This window comes from Synchiropus splendidus, chromosome 10, assembly GCF_027744825.2.
Source record: "Synchiropus splendidus isolate RoL2022-P1 chromosome 10, RoL_Sspl_1.0, whole genome shotgun sequence".
NCBI lineage: Eukaryota > Metazoa > Chordata > Actinopteri > Syngnathiformes > Callionymidae > Synchiropus > Synchiropus splendidus.
The window spans coordinates 14,546,331-14,571,067 of record NC_071343.1 but is presented as its reverse complement, the minus strand read 5'-3'; the positions used below and the strand labels follow the sequence as shown (position 1 = coordinate 14,571,067).

At 41.6% G+C, this 24,737-nt stretch overlaps 1 protein-coding gene across 7 annotated transcripts in view; it reads left to right on the top strand.

Moving 5' to 3' along the window:
- Nucleotides 1-19,409, top strand: part of galnt13 (UDP-N-acetyl-alpha-D-galactosamine:polypeptide N-acetylgalactosaminyltransferase 13) — a 40,662-nt gene extending 21,253 nt beyond the window's left edge. For 2 of the 7 annotated variants that reach the window (XM_053878140.1, XM_053878142.1), the window contains exons 9-14: nt 896-1,035; nt 2,824-2,922; nt 4,242-4,376; nt 4,504-4,533; nt 5,288-5,510; nt 15,888-16,034. In XM_053878140.1, the coding sequence (XP_053734115.1) occupies nt 896-1,035; nt 2,824-2,922; nt 4,242-4,376; nt 4,504-4,533; nt 5,288-5,473 (590 nt within the window). In that variant the 3' untranslated portion in view covers nt 5,474-5,510; nt 15,888-16,034. Of the gene's footprint in view, nt 1-895; nt 1,036-2,823; nt 2,923-4,241; nt 4,377-4,503; nt 4,534-5,287; nt 5,511-11,656; nt 13,983-15,887 lie in introns of those variants that run through there. The other 5 variants (XM_053878141.1, XR_008415996.1, XR_008415997.1 and 2 more) reach the window with 5 other exon arrangements.
- The last annotated feature ends 5,328 nt before the right edge of the window (nt 19,410-24,737 follow it).

The following is a 24,737-nucleotide window of genomic DNA, read 5'->3' as shown; positions in this document are numbered from 1 at the left end:
ACGTTCTCTGATTCGTCATCATCATCGCCATCCCTGCAATCCCATTTAGGTTGTAGCTATCAACGATATTTCAAATGCTAATGTGGGTAAAACAAATATATGTTGATATTATGAGGTAAAAAACAGCACAAGTTAATGGAGATCTGCACTTTTTTTTTAGGATGATGACACTCAGGTTAATTTTTCATGAGCATCTGGTAACTCTGGGGAAGAGAATGATGCAAGGAATTGAAATGCTAACTCCATAATAATCTAAGCTGCTTCACGCCTGAAGCAACGGGGGGAGACTCAGCTCTTCCACGTGCACATTCTCCATTGTTTGGGGTCAAAACATCTTTGGGAGCGCGGGAAGCACTCTTCGATGAACAGTGCTGGTCTGTGTAATAAGGACAAGATTCATGGGAGAACAGTCTCTCCCTCACTCTATAGTGGAGATCGGAGGCGGCGCGGAGTAGCAGTATAAAAAAATGTTTTTTTTTCAGACCTGGAGTCAGGATACCTTCTAGGTTGAGTTGGAAATGTCTCAAGGGCAGACAATGGACAGATGAACAGTTGGAAGAGGTGCCTGGGAAGAGAGAAGTCTGGGTGCCTTTACTTGAACTGCTGCCCTCAAATGAAGTAGCTATCACAGTACTATTACAACCATCTTCTGTTACTAGTACTCATCCATTGTCGACCAGCCAATGCCACTTTTGTCACCCATGACTAGGGAACTACAAGATTATCATTGTGATCAGTTCATTGTATCTGAAAAAGGAAAGCCAGGGAGCTGAAGACAGCACCTGCACAGTGATTGCCATTGCACTTTCAATCTAAGAACTATTAATCCCTGATATCATTTACAATCTGCTAACTAATCTCCTTCTAATTCCTGCTTTGGTTATCCCTCCCACAGGAGTCATGCGAGTCGACTACGGCGACGTCTCTTCTCGAAAAGCCCTTCGGGAGGCATTGAAGTGCAAACCGTTTTCCTGGTATCTGGAAAACATCTACCCCGACTCTCAGATCCCGAGAAGATACTACTCACTTGGTGAAGTATGAGCTTTTTTCTTATACTCTGGTATCACATCAGTTATGCAGCAGACACACACATTTGCTTTTGGCCACCTCAAACAGCCGATGGTATCTGAAATCAGGTGAGCTGAATGCATGAGATAAAACCCTGACTCTTGCTTGAAAAGTGAGAGAAGAGATTGTTTGTTTGCGAGTATTGCTTTTAGCCAAGTGAGTCCAACACACTTCTTTGGGAGATAGAATGAAGCCTTATCTATCTGTTATCATCTTCTCTGTTTATAGCAGTCTGATATTATATCTCCTCTTTTGCAACCTTTCCCACTCAGAAAATATTAGATAACACAACAGAAATACTTCGATTTTACTTTTCATATCCTGTAATGTCTGTCATGTTTTCATTACCCTGCTTATTCCCTGCTATTTTGGAGTTCATGTAGAACTTTAATATATGAATACATTTTTATTAAGTTATCTTTGAATTCAGTTCAATGGGAATGCATAGATATTTGTGGAAAAATAATTCAGTCTGGATTCAGTGTTGTGTGAATTAAAATATAAAATATGTATAATGTAATGAACAATAATTACAAAATATTTTGCGCTGTCTTGCATTTGTCCTGATTTATATAAAAAAGATGGGATGCTTTTTAATCCCTCATTGGTCATATCCAAAAAATTGAAAAAATATAAATAAATGAAATCATAAATATTATTTTGTTACACAATATGGTCAGCTTCGAACACGTTCTTTTTTATTTTTGATTATTCAGATTTTACAAATGGTGAGATTCAAAAGCATGCTCATGAAAATGTGTTTTTCTATGAACATGCTTTTGTATATTAGTTTTTTTTACTCTATGTTCTATGGATTTTTAAATTTCACAGCAAACTTAATTTCTCAAGAACTGAATTGATCATTTTCAAGCGATGACTTGCAATGGCACGTTTGCCGGTGTTTGGATTCAGAAACACAGAGAAGATGAACTCGCAGTGAACATGTGAGTTGTGGAAGTAATTAAAACTTCTAAATTATTTTGGCATGAGAAACTGCCGACGCTTTCTAGCTGTGTGATCATCTCAATTACAGCAGAGTGCAAATCAGCAAGAGCCTGCCGTGCGATGGATTGGTGAAATCACATGTCAGACTAATAATCCTCTAATCCTTGAAGATTTATTTGGCTGAGAATGAGCTGATTTTGCTGCAGTTTCCTGTCGGTCTCTGCTGCTGCAGCAGCATTCCTGCCTTCCCTCTGACTCTCATCCTCCTCTTACACAGTCAGCCTTTCTCATGCAGCCACTGCCATCAGGGTTTATCACCTACTTTTATGCGGTATTTGGTTCTCCTAATAGCAGGAGGGTTGATGGACATCGCTTTGCTTCAGTGGAGCGACTCCCTTTAAAAGTTTGGCTGAAGAGGCGGGGAATATTATAGATGGTTTGTTCCAGTACGTCTTCAGGTTCACAGATTATGCCTCCTAGTTGTCACACGTGTTTCATGTTCGGTTTGAAATTAAAGTTCTCTCAGAAGTGGAGTGAAAAAGGAAAAAAAAAAAGATAGTGTCGAAGAAGATTGGCAGCTGAGGGCCTGTTTCGTCTGTCACTCTGCTTTCCAGTGAAAAGTGTTTTCCCAAAAAGCGAGTTGATGGTGTCGACATTGTCAGCTTGCGTGTTTGAAGAAGTTCACAGCCAGACGGAGTTATTCAGCCAGTGGAGTGTTGGAAAGGCTGTGCAGACTTCACCAGCGTGGCTACCCCAAGACAGTAATACAACAAATATTGAATGACTGGTAACTTTGCGTTTCTTTGGCAGATCAGGAACGTTGAAACAAACCAGTGCGTGGACAACATGGGGCGCAAGGAGAACGAGAAAGTCGGCTTTTTTAACTGTCATGGAATGGGAGGAAATCAGGTGAGGAGGAGTGTGTAGTGGCACAAAATGGCAAATAAACGGTCTAAATCGTTGGTGTTGTTAGAAATAAATGAGCATATGACACACATTTGACACCAGGCGTGTAATAAATCACTAAATTAATGTCCTCTTTATTAAATGATTTTAATGAATGAATGAATGAATGAGATTTATTGCCATGGTCAGTGGGGAGCCCACTGACTAGGAAAGTGTCTTGAAATAAAGTGCAACAAAAAACAAATAAAATAAAATAAAATAAAATAAATAGAATAACATAACAACAAGGCTGTTCACGAATTTAACAGTCTGATGGCCGAGGGGAAGAAGCTGTTCCTGTGACGGGAGGTTCTGGTCTGGATGGACCGTAGCCTCCTGCCAGAGGGAAGAGGAACAAACAGTCCATGTCCAGGGTGAGAGGGGTCGGCTCTGATCCGACCTGCACGTCTCTGGGTCCTAGAGGCATACAGGTCCTGAATAGGTGGCAGGCTGCAACCGATCACCTTCTTAGCAGAACGTACGATGCGCTGCAGTCGGCTCTTGTCCCTGGAGGTGGCGCTGTTGTACCAGACGGTGATAGAGGAGGTGAGGATGGACTGGATGATGGCCGTGTAGAACTCCACCAGCAACTTCGTCGGCAGTCGTAGTTTTCGTAGCTGCCTCAGAAAGAACATTCTCTGCTGGGCCTTCCTGATGAGGGACCTGATGGTTGGCTCCCATTTGAGGTCCTCAGTGATGGTGGTTTCCAGGAAGCAGAAGGAGTCCACAATAGGAATGGCTAAACCAGCCAACATGAGAGGGGACAGAGAAACTGTTACTCTCCTGAAGTCTATGACCATCTCCACTGTCTTCTGGGTGTTGAGCTCCAGGTTGTTGTGGCTGCACCAGGACACCAGCCGCTCCACCTCCCTCCTGTAAGCCGACTCATCTCCATCTGAGATGAGCCCGATGATGGTGGTGTCATCCACAAACTTGATCAGCTTCACGGACTCGTGGCTGGAGGTGCAGCAGTTAGTGTACAGAGAGAATAGCCATGGAGAGAGAACACAGCCCTGAGGAGACCCAATGTTGAGGGTCCGAGTGTCGGAGACAGCCGCACACGCTGACTTCGGCTGGTCAGGAAGTCTGTCATCCATCTACAGAGGGAGTCAGGCACGCATGGCAAGCATGTCATGGTGAAGTGACAAAACGAAAGATAAGAGTATTATCATGAATTACATCATGTTCAAAGTCTTAAAAGCTGCATTGTGTGACTGAATATGAGCTTTAGCCATGATATGTGCTGCTTCAATATATCACCATTTTTTGGAATCTGTGTTTAGGTGTTTTCTTACACGGCTGACAAAGAAATCCGCACGGATGACCTCTGCTTGGACGTCTCTCGCCTTAACGGTCCGGTCGTCATGCTCAAGTGTCACCACATGAAGGGGAATCAGATGTTTGAGTACGATGCCGAGGTAAGCACCGTGCGACTAGTGAAGCTCGAGTGCTCACGTTGGTGATGTCGTTGTAGTTTTCGACCACCAGATAGCGCCATAGGCTTGTGCCGCTCTCACTTACCTGCGTTCCGTCTTTCTAATTTAGTTTGTTGGCAAGTGGGAATATGATTTTCAGGTAAGATATTTTGAATTTTTCTCCCTTTAGGTGATGGCTTGTGATTCCCATGGTGACAGATCAACCTTTGTGAATGTCGGTGCTGTCATAGTAATGAGTAAATTGGAATGTTTTATTTGTGAGAACTACTCCATTCCACCATCAGATGTGGAGGACACCAGATTTTAGAGAAGTGGGAGATGCTCCCTCGGTGGCCCGTGTCCTACCTGCTGACTGGGATCCATTGCCACGGAGGACTTTTTTCTGTCCGTCTCAGAACAAACCCTCAGAGACGCACACGTTACACTGTGTTCTCCCGGTGCATTCTGAAAAACTGAATAATTCATAAATGGGGAGGATCGGTCTCTGTTGTAAACGGCGTTGGGGATACACCGCTGTCAGTGCGGCGGAGGCTATTTTTAGCTCACATGTGCTTTGCCAGCAGCTGAATTCTGGGTAACAAGAGCGCCATTAACATTTCATGGGTTCATCAGTTCCACAGGACGGCTTTTTAAACAGTCCTGCCATTGTCATTCACAACAGCAATTATCGTCTCTCAAAATTCTCAATTCTTCCAAGAGCCTTCACACCCCATTGTGCAACACAACTTTTTAGACGCCGATGATTTTATGTCTCATGATTTGTGCTCATTGTCAGTCCGGCGTTTTAGCCATGTCACTGTTCCGTGTCTAACAGATGGAGTTAGTCAAAATCAGTGGTGACATTAACATACCCTCACTGCCATCTGTCTTCTCTTACTTCCGGCCTGCTGCAGAAGCACACTTTCCTCCACATTATCACCCAGTCATGTCTGACCATCAGCCGCCTCGAGGACGGCACCTACGGCCCCACAGTGGAGCGCTGTGACAGCAGTTCTCTTCAGACCTGGATCCTCCACAACTACACTCGCCTGGAGGTGGCTAGACGCCTCTACTACCATCCCACCGACTATTTTCTTTAAGCTGCTGCTTTCCCCGAGGGGCCTTTAAGAGCCTGAGGTGAGCAGATGAGTAGAAATTAGGCTTTAAGTTGTAGATGGTGGTCTTAGTGGTGATATCATTTGTCTTGGAGTAGACTGCTTGAACCGTGATTCGGGGTTGGGTTTTCAGGATGATTCACAGAATGACAGCAATTGACTTTGTTATTGCGCTAAGTTTTCAAGAAACCAAATAAAAAGAGAGGAAAAAACAGTGTGGAAGGAAGACAGGTGGCCGTCTTTGGATGCCACAAATACAACCTGAGAAAGAAGAGGAAACAAATGTTCTGCTTCATTGAGCCAAGAGATAAACAAAGTTCTATCTTAATTCTATTCTAGCTTTCTTAGTTATTCTTAATTTTTGACTAAAAATATTAATAAAAAGACTCATCTGGCATTTTGAATATTGGACCCCCGTTAAACACATCGGAACTGTCATAGGAAATATATTTACATTAGCATCTAAGGGATGGAAGCGCGTTTCCCGGCCACGGCCACTCTGTTGTGATTGGTCACATTGCTGGTTGTTTACAGATGAAAATAAACAGGGCTCCTGCTTCAGTGGTCCGGAGAATGGTGACGTCACTGGTGCGTCTCGGGACTTTGAACCGCTCGATTAATGATAGAGTCTGACACCAAAATCAATAAGGACCGGTTTTGAGTTTCATATTGCTGAAATGACTGAGACTTGGTTGTCAGAGGTTACTTCTACTGAGGAGTTTGTCTTACATGCGGCCGCACTTCAGGTGTTCATTTAGGCCATAACCATGTGAAAATCTTTTGAATCACCATTGCATCTCTGATCTGCCACGACACGGCCTGAGTATGAATTCAAAGCCCTCTGTGGCGTAACAGTGGGTCTCGTTCTTGTGACCTCTCATTCGCTGAGAATTTTATAAAGCAATTACTTTAAAACACAGTCTGGAGGAGGATTTCAACATTTGAAACATATGAGTTAGGAAAGTTGAATGCGGACTTTAGTTGCTCATTAAATCATAAATGAACTATTCTGATAAGAAAATATTAATTCCTCCTAACATGATACAACAGCTAATATTGAAACAAGAATTTGAAATCCACTCAGAAGAACTAGATAAGATTTGGACTGCAGAAACAACTTCACATTTTTATTTAGGTTTTTGCTTGTGCAAATAAAATTTGAACACATTTGAGAATATTTCGCTACTTCCTCGTTTATTTCTTTGCACAAATAAATAAAATAATAAATATATTTTAAAAAATGGCAGAAATGACTATTTGGATAACCAGGGGCGCAGAGCGAGTGGAAGATAAGCTAGAGAGGTGGAGGTATGTCTTAGGAGAGGAGAGGAGAGGAATGAAGGTTAGCCGTGGTAAGATGGAATACATGAATGAGAGGGACCCAAGTGGACAGGTGAAGTTACAGGATGCAGAGATAAAGAATGTGGGGGATTTGAAGTACTGAGGCTCAACTGTCCAGGGCAATGGAGGGTGTGACAAAGAGGTGAAGAAACAGGTGCAGGATGGAATCATTGGAGAAAAGTGTCAGGTTTGATGTGTGACAAAAGAGTGTCGGCAAGGATTAAAGGGTACAAAGGGTGGTGAGGCCAGTAATGTTGTATGGTTTGGAAACAGTGGCACTGAGGAAAAGACAGGAGGCAGAGCTGGAGGTAGCAGAGATGAAGATGCTGAGCTTCTCTCTGGGAGTGAGCTGGATGGATAGGATCAGGAAGCAGTAGATCAGAGGGACAGCACATGCGTTCAGGTGTTTAGGAGACAAAGTCAGAGAGGCTAGACTGAGATGGTTTTGACATGTACAGAGGAGAGAGAGCCAGTACATTGGTAGGAAGATGGTGAGGTTGGAACTGCCAGGCAGAAGGTGGAGATTTATGGAGGTGGTGAAGGAGGACATGAGTTTTGTAGGTTTAAGAGAAGAGGAAGCAGAGGACAGGGTGAGATGGAGGAGGATGATCCGCTGTAGTGACCTCTGAAGGGAGAAGCTGAAAGAAAAAGAAGAAGAAGACCATGTTTGAGCAGGAACACAAATTTGAGTTAAACCTTCGGCTCTCTGATTTTGGTTGTTTAAATAGTTAGTTTAAATTGTTGCTGTGGATCATGGGCCATCAACAGCTGGAACACGCAAACATGTGCAGTTACAAAGCTGTAAGATCTATGAGAATAGAAGAATGCTACTGTAAATATGGACTTTGACTTTTGGACGGCGATTCAGTTCAGCGAATATTGAAAGAGCGCCCAGCATCTACCCCTGCACCAGGTGTCTCCAGCTTCAACTATGGTACTGGTTCTGGTTTGGGGTTACAGTTGGTCGCCCTATCATCACCTACCAATAACACATGGCGCGTATTCTGGCGCAAGTGCTAGAATTCATTAGAGTCAAACCGTTTTGGTGAGTAGCTGTTGCTGTTGACCTTTCAGTGCAGTAGCACGGAGGCATGGCTGGAGGAGAAGTGACAGATGTCCAATCTAGATACTTGCGCGTCTCCGATGCTATCAGCGAGACCTTTAGCTAGTCTTCATGCTAAATTAGCCCTCATTTGACATTTGTTTTGCAACATTAATATTTTAAACCGGTGCTCTAATCCACATGCGGCTTCACCCCACTGGTGAGCAGCAGTGCTGGAGGAGCTGTTTATTTTTAGCTCATTACCAATGCGTGCAGCTGATTGAAAGGAGCTGGCCTTTGTTTACTGCTCCTTTTGAAGTGACCCTTAATTTGAATCACCTTTTGTGGCTGGGCCTCTCGGGCCACTCGCCTATTTGCTCAAGCAGCTGTCCACACTGTACACTGACGTTTGTATTGTCTATGTTTGAATCCTAATTATCAATGTCATCGCTGTTCCTGCATCTGATTCAGCTTTTTGTGGGGTTGAACAAAATACGTTTTTACAGCTGTGTTTCATTGAAACTGAAGACATTTGTGTAGTTTGCTCTCTTGCTCTCTTGAGCGCACAGTTGCTATAGCTACCAGGTGATAGTCAACCAGGTGGTGGAGCGGCACACTGGCACACACTCTGATACAGTACATATACTGTATATAAAGTAGGGCTGGGATTTGATTAAAAAAATATATCAAATTAATTAGAGAATTTGTGATGAATTAATCTCAATTAATCGCAGTTTAATGGTGCAAGAATATTTGCCACAAGAAGCCACATTTTTCAATTTGAATGAATTTGCTGCTGAATCAAATGATGGACTCATACATACATTTAAACAACAAAATATTTTATTTATTTTGCATCAGTTTGACATTAACACAATAAATCACGATGGTGGCTATATTCAAGTTTTTATATCACCTTATTTAAACTAAAGCTCTTTTCATGTCTTGAAAATATTTGTATAAGAATTTCAAGTCCATTCAGAGTAGTGGAAACCCTGGCCATTGTGTAGTGAAAAACCTCCCTGAACAAAAGGAAACAGATGCTTTTGTTTGCTTTTGTTCAGGGATTCCTCCATGTTTGTTGTTGTTGTTATCATCCTAGCTGCCACGTGTCTTGTGCATCGGTGTGATCAGTGCAGGAACTCCTGCACTGACAAAGGTTCCCTGTTGTCTGGAGAGCAAACTATTCACTTAAATTAAATTAAAAAGATTAAATGCAATTAAAATATTTTGACATGCTAATTACTATTAATTAATTAATTGTGATTAACTTGTTAAACTCCCACTGCTTGTATAAACACATTTTCTATCTTCTGTCTATTTTAGCCATTACTTTACTAACATAATTTGTTATTGCACACACATTGCATTCTTGCAGTTACGGTACAAAAGGTACAGTATTGCCTCCTGTTGCTTAGTTCACGAAACATGAATTGATCATTTTGCAATGTTCCTTGAGGCTAAATCTTTTCCTAATTTTAGAAAAGCCTGGTGATTTTCTGTTTACTTAGAAAAAATATGTGTCGTAGTACAGCATAAAAACTAAACATGTCAATAAAGGAAATATTGTATCAATAAGTGTGTAATTTAATAAATTCATATTTGGATTGAAGTTGAGTTTTTAAAAGCATAAATTAATTTGGATTCAAATATTCCCATAATCTAAGGGGTCAGAAAATTATATTTATTATTTATATATGTGTATATACTGTATATATTTGTCTTTATAAACATCTGTCAATACCAGATACAGTGATACCTCGGTTCTTGACCACAATCTGTTCCAGACGGCCATTTGAGAAGTGATTTGTTGGAAATCTGAATCGATTTTTTTCCCATTACAATGAATGGAAAAAGAAATGCGAGAATGCGAGAGAAAAGAATGCGTTCCGAGCCTTAAAATAGTCTTTTGTAGGAGTGAATGTAGAGTGTCTGCTGCAGGTGCACTGTTCCTCTATGTGTGTGGCCGCTGCATGTGGGAGGGGTTGCCGAGTGAGTGACGTCTCTCCAGAAGTGAAGAGGTGCCCGGTGCGTGTCCAGCTCTGAATGTGCGCTTCTGTGCAGTTTGGCTGTGACAAAGTCATAAACCAAGTAACTTAGCTCTGTCCCAGACTCGCCTCATCCCTGTCCCAGCTCCAGCCCACAACAGGACATCAAACCCTGGAGTGTGAGCTCCAGCCTCGGAGGTGTGGAGAGCGAGCACCTCCCCTGTGACACTCTACCACGGTCCAGTGCGGAGACAGGAAAGGTTTTACACCCCAATATGAAGAAAAAACAGTCAGTAAATGTAGCTAACGGGACACGTCTGCATACAGAGGCTGCGTTATACACAATGACAACGCGCGTTGTGCGTCAGCCAATCACTCCGCGCATGTTGTGTTTTTACCTGCTTTTTTCGGGAGCGTTCGAGTTCTGGATTTTCGTTCGGAAATCTGTAGGAAATAAAAATCTCGAAATTTTTGTTGGGACTCCGATTTGATTGAAGTTCGAGACGTTCGAAAACCAAGGTACCACTGTACTGCTTTAATCGATCATCATTATTCTAATAGGTGCAATACCTCTTCTCACCACAAAGGGAACATCTTAACTGTGGTTCATGAAGTTATTTAAAAGCTACAAACAAAACAAATGTGTGTCTTCACTGAGGACGTTTATGCATCTAGCCACTTATTTGTCAGGATGGTGTTTTGCTGCATTAACTTCAATTGAGCTACAATTTTAGCATAAAAAGCCATGGCAGCAGCATCTTTGTGTCTATGCTTTTGGGGCTGCTGGTGTGTGTCAGAGTGTGGCACAAAAGTGACCTGCTGTTAGATGGCCTCATTTGTTGTTCAGATTTCCTCGAGCCGTTCCAGGCTGCACACCAGAGTCGACCAGGTTTAGAGCAAATGATGCAGCCGGCTTCCACGGTCAGACATGAAAGGAAGTCTCTTTCAAAATATATTTCTTAGACACAAATCAGCGCTGCTCTCTAGGCTCTCTTCCTGGTGTCACAACAATCGCACCTCGCAGCTGAAGTCAGGTCTTTTCAGGGCCCAGTGCTGCTGCTGCTGCCGCCGCCTGATGAGGAGAAACGTTTCCTGGCCGGGTTCGTGGTTAGAAACCATCCTCATTTAATTAACTCGCTGTAACTGTGCACACAGTGAGTGGCGGGCTCCGGAGACGCTGTCGAGAGCTTTTCTCCCCCAATTGAGGCTGGGAATGATCATGAGCAAATGACATGCGCCTCATAGTTCCAGTATTTTCTGTCCGATATGGACCAAGCCTGCAGCCTGCTGTGATCTTCCCCCTTGTTCGATGTCAGGTGTCCAGTGTAAATAGCGCAATGCCTTTTACTTTAAAGGGCCCATGTTAAGCAAAACAGACTTTCTCTGCTTTTTGGGTTGTTATTTTACATTGTTTTACCAGTAGATTTCAACCGTCCCAGGTCAGGGCCCTGAGAAGCTGCCTCTAAGGTTGTCAAATATATTGAGAGTCTGAAAAGTATCGATGCTAAAACTTTGTGCACGTCCGCTGCACACACTCAGCGGTGGCAGATGGTGTTGCCACGTTTGTCAGGACGTCTTCCGCCAGGTTAGGTAAGCTGTTCTTTTCTTAATGGATTAAAATAATAATGTTCGTCTGTCCCAGCAATAACGTTACAATGTTGGTTTTTGAGCTGTGGCTAGCGCTACTGTTGCTAATGCTAGCTGCCTTTAGCTCGCTGCCCAATGAATGATGCTTGTTTTCTTGTTAGCCATTAGACTAACACTAACATGACTCAAACATGTTTTCTCCTTGAAAAGACGCAGACTGAAGCAGAGAAATCGACCTGTGACTACACTTAAAGTGAGAAGTAACATCCAACTGTACTAGAGTGTTTTGGAAAAACGATAATGTGATCTAATGTCTCCTGCAGCTTTGAAAAAAAACAAACAAACATTATTTTGTTATCATCACTAGTATAACTATTATTATTACTACTACTACTACTGATGTTTTTTTTTTTACAATTTCTCAACATTATATTTAATGTATTTAGTTGATTTGTGATTGTAAATTAACTCATGGAAATAATAATAAAAATTGTTTCTATGCCTTTTTAAGAGTTGTCCGTTTTTATCTCCATGGTATTGAAAATTGTATTGAGTATGGTGTCACAACTCTGGTACAGTGTACTGCTGCCTTTAAGTGATTTTTATTCAGATTTCATTCACGAGATAGAAGTAAAAGCAAAACTTAATCTGGTAAAAGTAAATTTTTTAGCACTTTTTATACTTTCGCTGGGGAGAAATATTTTGGAACAGAAGTATGATTGATTGTCATATTATAAGAACGTCTGAAGAATCTGAGTAAAGTAAGAACACTGAAAAACTGTATTTAAGTGGAGTAATGAGATATTTGCATTCTTAACCTCTCTGCACCCATACTGTACAGCAGCGGTTGCCAATATGGTACCTGTGGGAACCAGGTCACACAGTGCCCTTGCAGCAGCACACAGTTGCAAAATGGTTACTGACCTCTGCTGTACAGTAGGAACAGAATGGATCTGCAGGACATTCTTCTGTTAACATGCTGCTCTCTCAAAGGTTATTGTGGCTTTTTGTTTGTCTATTGTGGCTTTTAAGTGCCGGTGGTGCACCAGTAGTTGTGCAATATTCCTCGCGTGATATGGAGAATTGGGCCGCAGCAGAGCTGCTCTGCAATTGTGACTCACAATTCCGACTGTTAAGGGATTTATTCACGTGTTGTGAGTCACACTGAGGTGTAAGTCTCAACACTGCCAGGTGGAAGCATGGAGAACTGCTTGCATAAAATGATCAGATACTATGTGTTATAGAATGTTTTTTATGATGTTTAGTATATTTAGATTTAAACGCTTTTTAATTGTGCTTAATGGTTGTACCCTGATTTACAAATTAAAACAGTTTTGCATTTATTCACTTTGTTTCAATTAATTGGGCTTCAAGAACGTAATGTCACTTTCCTCTTAAAAAGATTTAAATTCTTGTTCTGATTTACTTTTTATAGTTAACATTGATATTCTTTTTGCTGGTGTGAATATCTTGGAGATTGTTAACTTGATAATACTTTGCAACTGTAATGACTTAAGTAGAGAGAAACTAACAAAAATAAATGTACATTTTGTTGGTTGTAAATATTTATTCTTGCTGCCAAAATACATGTTTTTTAAAATAGGATTTCCATAAACAATTTAACTTTAATGCAGCAGTTTTTGTTATTTCATTCCTATATTACCCCCTGTGTTAATGTCCTTCATATCGTGTGTCCGTACATGTTATGCCCATGAAACTGCTGATAAATGCCCGTCCCTCTCTTGTGGTTCTGTTTCTTTGTTGATTCAGTGGTGAGTCATTTATCTCTGTCAGTCAATAATGTGTACTACCATTTTGTGTGTGCACGCGTGTGTGTGTCCACCCGTTTTTCGTATCTGCGCACAGGCGTTGGGACCCTTGTGTTTTATAGCTGTAGATCAAACATTGGCTCTGTGTGCTCATTAGTTGGAATCTCAACTGTCAACAGCAAAATCTCCCTTTAATGAATGGAGGCTTAACATAAGAACCGTGATCCTCTTTAATATTAATGCCTGCAAAACATTATTAATTGATGTGTTATGGTTGTTTGTGTATGTGCAAGTTGAGGTGGTTGGTGTTTGAAGTGACAACAAGCCTGTTTTCAGCGCGTTGAGTCCATTCACTAAGTCAGCAAAGGAGCTTTCATTTCTCCTCCTGTTTTCAGCTGAGGTTGGATCGCGGGGGCAGCAGCCCAAACAAAACAGGCTCCTCTCTAGCGTTAAACCTCCTCCTCAGGAGGAATAGCAAGATGTGTGAAATAGCTGGTTTGTGACCCACGACGAAGCCCGTTTCAAGGAAGTCAGCCGGGCGACACGAGGGTCGCGACTTCAAAGCTATTTACCACCATCGGCTTGACCACCTTATTTCTCTGACTCTACGAGTCATTGACACCTGATGGCCGACCTCCGCTACAGCCACAACAGAATGTGGCGTTTCACTGCCAAAACTGAACATGGAAGAGTGTTATCATGTTTATTTTATGAGAAAATAGTGGAAACAAGCTGTGTAATACGGAGCATCTTGATTTATCCACGCTGCTCTTGAATATTATATATCTAGAATATTTTTGTCAGTGAAGTACAGATCCAGACGTCAAAAATGATCACTTAATAGTCTGGTAACCTTCAGTGACTATGGAAAAAAACAGCGTCTTTCCTCCTAGCTGTTCTCTTCATGCAGACATCAGATGTTTATTAGCCTAATAAAGGCGAAAACAGGTGAGTTATCAAACAGCCGCACACATAGCGAGACTGCTGCGCTACGCTCCAGTTCCCCAGCACCAGTCTTCAGTTTTAGAAGTTGTTTTTGAACGGCGCCCAGACAGCGATCAGACCCTTTACTGCCAGGCATTTATCATGTTTGTGTTGCACTGTTCACATAGTTTCCGTCATCTGGCCAGAAGCTCGACCCCCTGCGGAGAGCTTCCCGGGTCGAGGTGCAGCTCTCCAGTTGGGATCAAGTCCCAAGTTTGCTTGTGTACCGAACACAGTTTATCTCGAAACAGTCTGCAGTGTGAAAAGCCTCTGAAGGCCCCAGAGAAAACTCATTACGGTCGCTGAAGACTTATGTTAACCTTGGTTTCAGGATGATATTACTGTCACAACTTCTATTTGCAATACTCCCTCCGGCTGTGGGGGGCGCTGCAGCACGTGTAGTATCTGTACATTAGGTATCTGTAACTTCTTGACATTATGAACGAATGCAGCTGCTTAGTCATGTCGAGAAGTCATTTTAGAAGAACAATCTTGGTGTTGATGCATCTGAACTCCAGCAAATATATATTGTTTTTTTGTTTCTCATGATAAATGAAAGCATGATTCAGCACTTGCAATATGGAGATGATCCCATTACATTTATACCAGCAAAACACTTGCAATACCGGACTAGAAAGTGCATGATATTGAAGCAGATGTTGTGGAACTCAGTTGCTCCCCTTGTTTTTTGTTTTTCCATGTAGATGCAGAGAGTTTCAGTCCTGTAACTGAGGACTAATTAAAGCAGCGAAAAGATCCTGCTCTCATTGTGACATGCGAGACAAACTAATTATGATGATCAGTCTTACCCAAATTCAACACTTGTGACCTTTGCTAGAACACAAAGATTAGACTTGTCAAAATGGTAAAAAAAAAAAAAAAATAAGAAAGGAAAAAACATGAACAAGACAGATGCAGTAGGAAGCTGAAATCCTGTTATTTGCCGTTGTGACATTTTGAAATGTCTTCTGTGATGAAAAATGTTGCCTAAAATCTACTTGTATTCTATTTATAGATGTGAGAATCCCCTCTGTTCACCTGCGCTTTTGCTGTGATGAGCTTTTTTTTTTTTTTCAAGGAGCAAATAGTGAGTGGTGATGCAGACTCACAGCAGGACAGTTGTGGGTTCAAATCCAGCTGGTCCATCATTACAATTTTATTTAGGCAATGGATGCGGTGTAAAGAAGAGTTAAAGGTGCTGTCTATCTAAAATGTCTTCGTCAAACAAGTGTGATTTTATTACAATGAAACAGTAGCAGATTGTTTCCAAAGCAAGACTGTATTCTTGTGACATGACCCAAAGTGACCGACAAAGCCTTCCAAGTATGACTCTGCCTTTGCTCTCCACCGTGCAGGATGCTTGAAATCATCTTTCAGCTTGCAAAGCAAAGCATTGTGCTGACAGCTGAGTGGATTCTCTGTGGTCCTGGCAGTTAGCTGATCGTGTACTATTTTCTCATATTAGTTTGCTCCTAAAGAAACACTGTTTCATTTCAGCGACACACTGACTTTTGCTATCAGGGCATATATTTATTTTTATATTTTGACTGTAGCTGGTTTGAGTGATCCGTGGTGTCTCTGCAGGAGATCCTCTGCGGCGGAGTTTTCTTTCACACACCGGCTGATGTTTGTTCCAGTTGACTCTGATCGCATCATGTTAAAAGCCTGCTGTACCTCTCTCCCTACAGAGACTCACTCTGCTGCATGTGAACAGCAACCAGTGTTTGGACATGCCTTCCGAGGAAGACAAGTTGGTCCCGACCCTGCGTGACTGCAGCGGCAGCCGCTCCCAGCAGTGGCTGCTCCGCAACATGACCCTGAACATCTGATGCTTCTCATCCTCCATCCAATTAGCCGGCCTGAGCCTGCACTCCTTCAGCAGGTGGCTCCAAACATCGCTCCTTTCATCAGCCGGGCTTTTTGTCCCGGGTTGCCGGGGTCTCATCCATGAGAGCAGCCTTTCTGCTTGGATCCCTTTTCAGTAGCGAGAGAAGTTGCACCTGTCACTCAAGTGGTGTGAAGAGCCGTAGCATTTTCATGGCAAAGAGAACTTCATTTCTGTCTGGGGAGCGATGACTCTGTGGTCCAGCTGCTGGAAACCTCGGTGCCAGTTAATCCACTGTTAGCTACTGGACCATTATTCCACAGAGCTTTATGCTGCAGGATTAGTGCGAGTCTTATCTGCGCTGGTGTTGAGGGAGGGTCTTGGGGGGGCAACAGTTACTCTCATCACATCATGTCACTGAACCTACCTGGGATATAGAAGGCAGAGATCAATGTGAAATATCTGCTAATGACATATCGAGTTATTTGAATGTGTTTTGGGGCAAATTCCCTGGTCATAGCTGAGCACCTCTGGGGGGAGCTGGACTGACATTTAAAGGCTGATGTTGCTAGATGTGCTGTAAACCCTTGCCGTGCTCTTTACACTCTCACAGTCCTTAAGCCGTTAACATTTATTCAAGTTAATTTTGCCCTTGTAGAAAAACACAGTCCTGGCTGTCCGCTCATGTTTTCAGGGACAAGGCCAGCGGGTCAACCACCACTTTGTTAGAGTGCGCCTCAGACCTGGCCTTACAGGTGAATGATCTCAAAACGGGACAGTGAGTATTCACAACAGAGCACACGTCCTGAGTTTTGTTAGATGATTTTAAATTCTAATCTGAAGCTCTGTTTGCCTCACAATATTATCAGAATTTGCATTCATTTAAATAATAATAATAATAATAATTAACGCTTGATATCGATATGATTCTATATGACTATGGGTTTTGTGAAAAAAACAAACCCCAAACACGACACATACACGTTTGTATCTCTATGTTTGTGGGGTCTGCTCATTGCCATAATGCTCACCCGAAACCTAACCATCCAAAACAAATGGCTAAACTTAATGGGGCTCTAAACTCTAAAATTATTATGATCCTGTTATTCTGATGTCTTCGTCCTTAAATTATTGCTTGCATTGGTCCAGCCAAATGGTCCCCACAAAGGCATAAGGTCCACGCAAGGAGGTGTTATGTTAAGAATTGGTCCCCACAAGTAGGGATAAACCAGGTACTGTACACACACACACACACACACACACAAATAAAATAAAATAAACATTATGATACAGATGCCTGACTTTTGCCACTGCTACTGGAAATTGAGTCCTTTGATTTAATGACATTTTGGGCGGCAGAGTATCTTCAATGAAATATTCCACTTTCATATCATTATTTCAAAAAAGCCGTAGCTTGAAAGCTGCTAAAGATAAAGGTTTACTCTAAAACAGAAAACTCTTGACCCAAAGTTTCGGAGGGAAGTAAATTCATCTCTAATCAAATGTGTTATGACGTTACCCAGCGCTGGCCATAGTGAATTACATCACTTTTACAGATGTTTATCTGATCCACTGGAGACATTCTTCCTCATCTGTGAAGCAACAATGAGGATGATGATGGCTGGGCATCATCACTGTCCTTCACGCCGGGACTGTTGCCTCTACTACAATTCACAGTGTATTTTCTCCCACGCCTTCTGTCAGTACTTCCCCGTTTTTTTTCCCCCACATTCCTGTTACTCAGTAAAGCATCAGCTCTAGTATGTGCTCCCAGTGGACTCTTAGAGAACAGACGCGCTGTCACTACAACAGAAGCAGTGTCACTCTCTGTTATACGCTACAATGAAGAACTTCATCACAGGATGAATATCCCTCTTCACACTCTGAGCCAGTCAAATTCGCTCTCTGCTTACTAGGTACCTACAGCCTCCCTCATCTCCAGGACTTGGCGGGGACAGTTTTCATACTGTATATTCCAGTACGGTGATAAGAACACACCCACAAATGTTGCTCAGAGTGAAGTGGCAGGTGTCCACCATCTGCCTCCGTAAAGTAGTAGCTACATCATCAAATTAGCTGCTGGCTTGTTTGAGTGCTGCCTGTTGTCATTTTCCAGGCTTAACATTTTTAATGTTCATATCGATTAGATAATATCTTTCAGCCATGAGTGGTAGGGTCGAAGCTTTACTCTTTAATTTACATTTTGTTTACCTTCTTTTTCAATGTAGCATTTGGTGTAGGACCGACACTGTCAAATATTTTCATCAAAACCAGTCTTAGTTGATATTTTTATCATATTGAATATCCTATTCAAGTACAAAATAAAAAGGCTTAGACAGCTTCAGCTAGCAGTTAGCATTGCCAGTGATAACCAGTCGTTTTCCTTGGACTTGCAGAATTTGTCTGAAATCTCTGAATTTTTTTTTTTTTTTTTTTTTTTTTTTTGACTGACACTGTGGCTGTGGGCCGTTGGGCATCTGATAAAGGGCTGCACATGGCCCACGGGCCTGATGTTGGACAGGCCTAGTGGAAGAGACCCCACTGAAAGTTATAAATCTTGCACCTTCCATGTGACTTCAGTTCATATGTTTTGTTATAACAGTCGGTTGCAGAAGAAAACGTCTTCAATACATTTCTTCTAAAATGTATTGAAGACGCCAGAAACGTGTTCTATAAAACAAAAAAATTAAATCAGTCTTAATGTTTCTCAACAAAGCTGTTTCTTTAGCTGTAATAAGTACAACACCATCATGTACACTAGTCTTAGAGCAGGCAAAATACTGTACGTGTGCCTTTAAAATATTATAATAACAGTTGTAGTTTTGTGTCATTTTTATTTGATTCATTTAAAGACCAAACGGGATGAAACATGCTTTGACTGCTGAATCGTCAACGTAGGAACCGGAAACTTCACCCAATATTTCACCGTTAACCAGCAACAAAACTCGACATCCGTGTACATAAGTGGAGACGTTGTTGTTGTCGCCGATGTTGTACATACAGAACCACTTATTTTTATAAGACGCTTTAAAACCTGAGCGGATGGTCCACGTATTGAAAAAGCATAGTGAGCTATATTTGAAATGGTGGAAGGTGAAACGCTGACCACGGGAGCTGAGTGTTTATTTCTCAAGCTAATCTGCTAAATACTGAGAGTGACATCAACACTGCTGGGACATGAGAGCCCTGAAAAGTGCCTACTCGGCATTCAGAAGAATATCCAATCACGTCTCTAGCGCTGGTCTCACATGTATTGTTTCACGTTAGCTTCAAGTGCATGGTGTAGTGATAGGAGTGTCATGTTTTGATGTACCGCTGGCTGCTGTTTGAACATTCTGGCCTTTTTTTGTAGACGACAATGATGCAGAAGGAAGTAATGGCATTTGCTGTTGAATAAAACTGTTTTTGCAACCTCAAAATTGGGCTCTTATTCAACAAAAATGGTGCTTGTCGCATACTTTCTTTTTCTTTTTTTTTTTTTTATCAGTAACCATCCAGGAAACGCAGGATTTGTTTCGATGGAATGGAATGAAAATATAAAACTTCTCGTCTTTTAAAAGTTCAGTATCAAGACCCATTTTTCTTCTTTTAAATACAAAGACTTACCAGTCCTTTTCAAGATGTTACAGTATGTTTTTATCCAATGCGTACGTTGGTATTGCTGTTTGCCGATATATCCAGCAGGGGGGGCAGCCCATAGTAAAACCTTTTGACAACAACAAGCTCCAAACAAAGATAGCGACTGAGGAAGCAGTTTTGAAAACCGATCTCTTGCACAAAAGAGGAAAATGGAGGCAGCATTGTAGGAGGCGGTGGTTGGTGAGGCCGACAAATATATCGGGACTGGAGGATCGAGAATTTGTACCATCATTATGTCCGCTTTGTGTCTCATTACAACTACGTATCTCGTAGTAACAGCAACACTGCCCCCACACTGCACGGCTTGGTCCGTATCCTTAAGCTTTGTGGAAAATATGGACGAAATGAACGCAGAACACAGTAGGTACCTGGGAAAAAACGATTGCGTCCCAACAGTCCTCATCCAGACAGAGTTGGCTATGTCATCCAAGCTGTACCCATCTGTTTTTTTTTTTTTTCTACAACATACCAAGTTGATTCAATGTCGCCATAACTGCATTTGAGACAGCGTACTTGATGTCTGTAGCTATGTTTAGGTGAAGGCTCTTCATAAGCATCCCATTATAACACACACATACATATCCAGGCAACATGTTGAACAAATGTATTATTGATTTCGTAGAGGAGAGGCACCAGCACCAAATCCAGTTTCATACTGAGGCAAGTGTCAGTCGCATAGTTTTCTCCACGTCGGGGCGCATTTTGCTTGTAGTTGGTCTCATTCTTTCTTGGCCTGTTTTGCTAATGTAAGCTGTTGTCGCCAATGTTTGGCTAGCTTTTATACTGTAACATGACGTGCTACTCATGACATGAGTTGAAGTGACAGGAATTTGGATTTGGAATAGTGAATGGCCGTAACATACTGTACTGTATACAGATGTAGACACACAGAGTACAAACTCGTGCATATACTCTATGTATTTAAATACCTGGCTCTCATCAAAACAAAATAAAATGTGCCCCTTCCCAATAAATAATTTTCTTTTCTCCAATAACTCTAAATGAACTTTGCTGAATGGGTCTTCAGGTTGATTTCCCTCAGGTGTCACTCCAGATCCCCAGTGTGAAAAGTTTCCAGGAAGTACCTCGTACACACAGTCAATGCCTTCGACCCTGTTACTGTAAATATGACTATCCTGTTACTGTGACTCATGCGAGATATTTCATCCTCCTTGCCATATTGATTTCCGTACTGTCTTTCTTTCTCACATAACATGTTGAAGACAACACCAGAATAAATGACCAGAGTTTTACAATACACATTTGAACCTCTGAGATGGTAAACAAACCAGAGCGACGGGGTGGAGGTGGTGAGTGCAGCGTAACTGTGTAGATCTGATTTAATGCTCCATTAGACCTGTTTTGGCAATGAGCTTGTTGTGGACCGTGCAAGTTTCCCCGCGCATTAAAAAGAAATATGTAATTTTCTCCTTGCTCTTCTTCCCAACAATTAATCCTAATGAGCAATTTAGAGTTTTTGCTACTCCCATTTTAAAGACTCGCAGATCTCTGTTCATCTTGTAGATAATCACAATGTTTGCAAGGCTCATTTGAAGGAGCCACTGCAGAGGTATTAATAGCTGTTGTTACAGCGCTGACAACGCATCAGTGGCTGGCCTGGCTCTCAGCAGGGGTCCTGCTGGGACCCACAGTGGCTTCAGACAGTCTCACGCCAGGAGGAAGCAAAAGCCTCGGCTGGTTACTGGGCCCGCGAGGATAAGATAGAGGCCTGTGGCGGGTCCACGGGACTCCATTAAGGGGTGAGATGTTCTAAAATAATGGTCCTAATGGAGGTCTTATCTGTGGTCCACTGTGGCTCTGAAAAGGAGGAGGCACATGATCTGACCACCTCTCCACGGTTCAAAGGCACCAAGCCCGAGCTCAGGAATGCACAATGAGGAAAACCACAAACCTCAATAAAAACTGTATCTGTGCTTCAATAAATAAGACCTACCAACATGTTATATGTTAACATATATATATATATATATATATATATATATATATATATATATATATATATATATATATATATATATATATATATATATATGTAATATTTGGCACAAGACGCCACATTTTTCCATGTGAATGAATTTGGTATATTACTGAATCAAATGATGGACCCATACATACATTTAAACAACAATATTGTTTATTTTGCATCAGTTTGACAACAATGCACAATAAATCACGATGGTGGCTATATTAAAGTTTTTATATCACCTTATTTAAACTAATGCTCTTTTCATGTCTTGAAAATATTTGCATAAGAATTTCAATTTTATAAGAATTTCAAGTACATTCAGAGTAGTGGAAACCCTGGCCATTGTGTAGTGAAAAACCTCCCTGAAAAAAAACAAACGGATGCTTTTGTTTGCTTTTGTTCAGGGATTCCTCCATATTTGTTGTTGTTGTTATCATCCTAGCTATATATATATATATACATATATATATATATATATATATATATATATATATATATATATATATATATATATATATATATATATATATATATATATATATATATAGTCCACCATCTACTGCGGTGCTCTCTGTCCATCTTATGCTTTATATCAGCTCCTTTTCACCTCTGTTACTCCATCTCCCAACTGTCTTCCCTAGCTGTCTGTCTCATGCAGTAATTTCCAATTTTGTCCATCGCAGTAGGAAGGGAAAAAAAAATCTCAGTATGAACTGTCAATTTGTCAGCACCATGCTCTCAAAGTCATATATCATCGCTGCTCTCATTACCTTTTACAACTCACCCATTTATTTATTTATATATTTATCTACAATCTGGTGAGTCTTCCTCCCACTTACTCTTTGACTCTTCTCCCACCACAAAACACGTTCACTTTGACTTGACCACCATCTGCAACAGTGTGAGGTCATTGAAATGTGGCAAGTTTTACTAAGTGCAAAGGGCGGTTATCTGGTATTTCTGACAACAGCACATCAATACGAAAGCAGGGTATCATTGTTTATTTGGGGCCAGCATCAGGCACAGCACATATACAGCAGCTATTCTTCCTGGAGTCCTTGTTACATTTTCTTTCTTAGGCACATACAGATGTTACACTTCCATAACAGTCAAACTAACAATGCGATCATTCAGTGGCTTGTTTACTTCCTGGAAAATAACCCCTACACTCAGTGAAACAGGGGAAGGAAAGCGAAGCAAAAACAGAAATCCACTTTAGCTCGGAACAGTGAGAGCCACTGAATGTCATTTTTCTCAGATGGAAACAAATACATTCAATTTATTTTTTTGCGTATGCAACTTCAGTTACAGTTCGCAGATAATTGTTCTCCGACTCCTGCTGAGCACAGGTGTGAAGCTCATCAGGAAAGAATGCAAACTGACTGCAAAGTACTTCAGTCTTATTTATAACAAGCTAATGGTTGATAAAGTAGTGAAGTTTAACCATATCAGTTATTGAAAGAGATCTGCCCTCATTGTGTCTGCACAATAAAGAGCTTGGTTTGGCTCACCTTTACTTCTGACTAAACCCTTGAAGCTCCACTATTGCGACAACAATATTGCAGCATTTAAGCTGCAGATGTGGAGCCAGATGGAGTTACTACTTCACACAACATGCCTGTAACTTCTGTCCGACCAGAACTTGTTTCTTTCAAAGTTTTCAGTATTTTGAGTTTGAAAAACACCTCACTGTCGAGGGAGATTGCAGTTATGCAGTCGGAGCATAACAAGAGAGCAAGAGAGAACTTGACTGACTCAGATTCTTAGGATGAATGCCCACCCTGATGAAGCTCCACCTCACAAACAGCTCATACCACAGATGATAATCCTCCATCTTAACCCTCAAAACCAAGTGTGACTTGGAAATGGGACCCCCCCTCAAATGCCGATACGTCCTCAGACTGTGGGGGGCAGCATTACACAAAAGCAGAGTTCAGTCTGTCAATTCAAGAAGAAGAAGACTGACAAAAGATTGTAAAATGAAAATCATGCAGCAACAAAGTAAATAATTCATAATAATGGGTCTGACATTACAATGGTTGTCCGCATATTTACATCTCCATTCAGGAAGGAAGTCCTTACATTTAAGGAAGATACTTTGCTCAGTTTTGCTCAACAAGTTAACTTCCTGTAACTCACTCATTAATTCAGTTTAGTTCTTCATTCACCACCTCATTCAGGCCTGTTACTGCGCTTGCTGATACACAGAAGAAGCAACTCACCTTCTTGTAAACTTACGTTTACTTGATTTATTCACTAACTGAAATGAATTATACGGGACCTTTTGTTTTTTGCATCTCTATGTTTGGTACTGTGAACAGAACCGAAGCACGAGTGGGAACAGCAGAGAAGGTAAATCTAAAAACATAAATCTGACTCGTATTATTTGAGAAAAACAACAATCCATGTTTTATTTTTCAGATTCATGCTCAGCCACTTTGTCTTTCATCCATCTGGGCTCAGAGGCGCAAAACTCACCAGCCAATTACTGCAAACACTTGGGGCTAAATAAACAACTCCCAAAGCAAAACAGGACTGTGGTGAGACAAAGCTTGTTGCCGATGACGTGACTTCAGGGGAGGAGGTGGTCCTCTCTCCACCTCATCGCCACTACCTGTCGATAGATGAGCCATGGATTCTGCAACACGTGTAAAATATTTAACTGCTTTACAGCCCTGGATTCCACCACCAACGTTCATGAAGGCAAGTGAGATTCATCCAGCACTTCAGTGAGCAGAACATACCATTAAGAAACCTCATTGTTCCTCTTTGAAATTCCAGACAGGCCCACATTTTAATACTGTAATGCAGTGATACGTTGGATGGCTCTCCAGACGACTGTCCAGCCTCCCAGCAAACAGCATCTCCGCTCTGATGTCTGAAACTTGGTTCAACCTCTTGTTGCCGACTGCTCGATACTGGGCCCTCAGTCAACCAAGTGAATCCAATAATGAGACGGGACAGGGGAGCGCGAGGGGGATAATCAACTCCGCCTTTTTCATCTCGCTGGAGACCAGATGAGAATCCTGCACTTAATTGTTGAGGGGACCAGAAGTTCCACCGCGCCAACATTGAACTGAAGCTTTA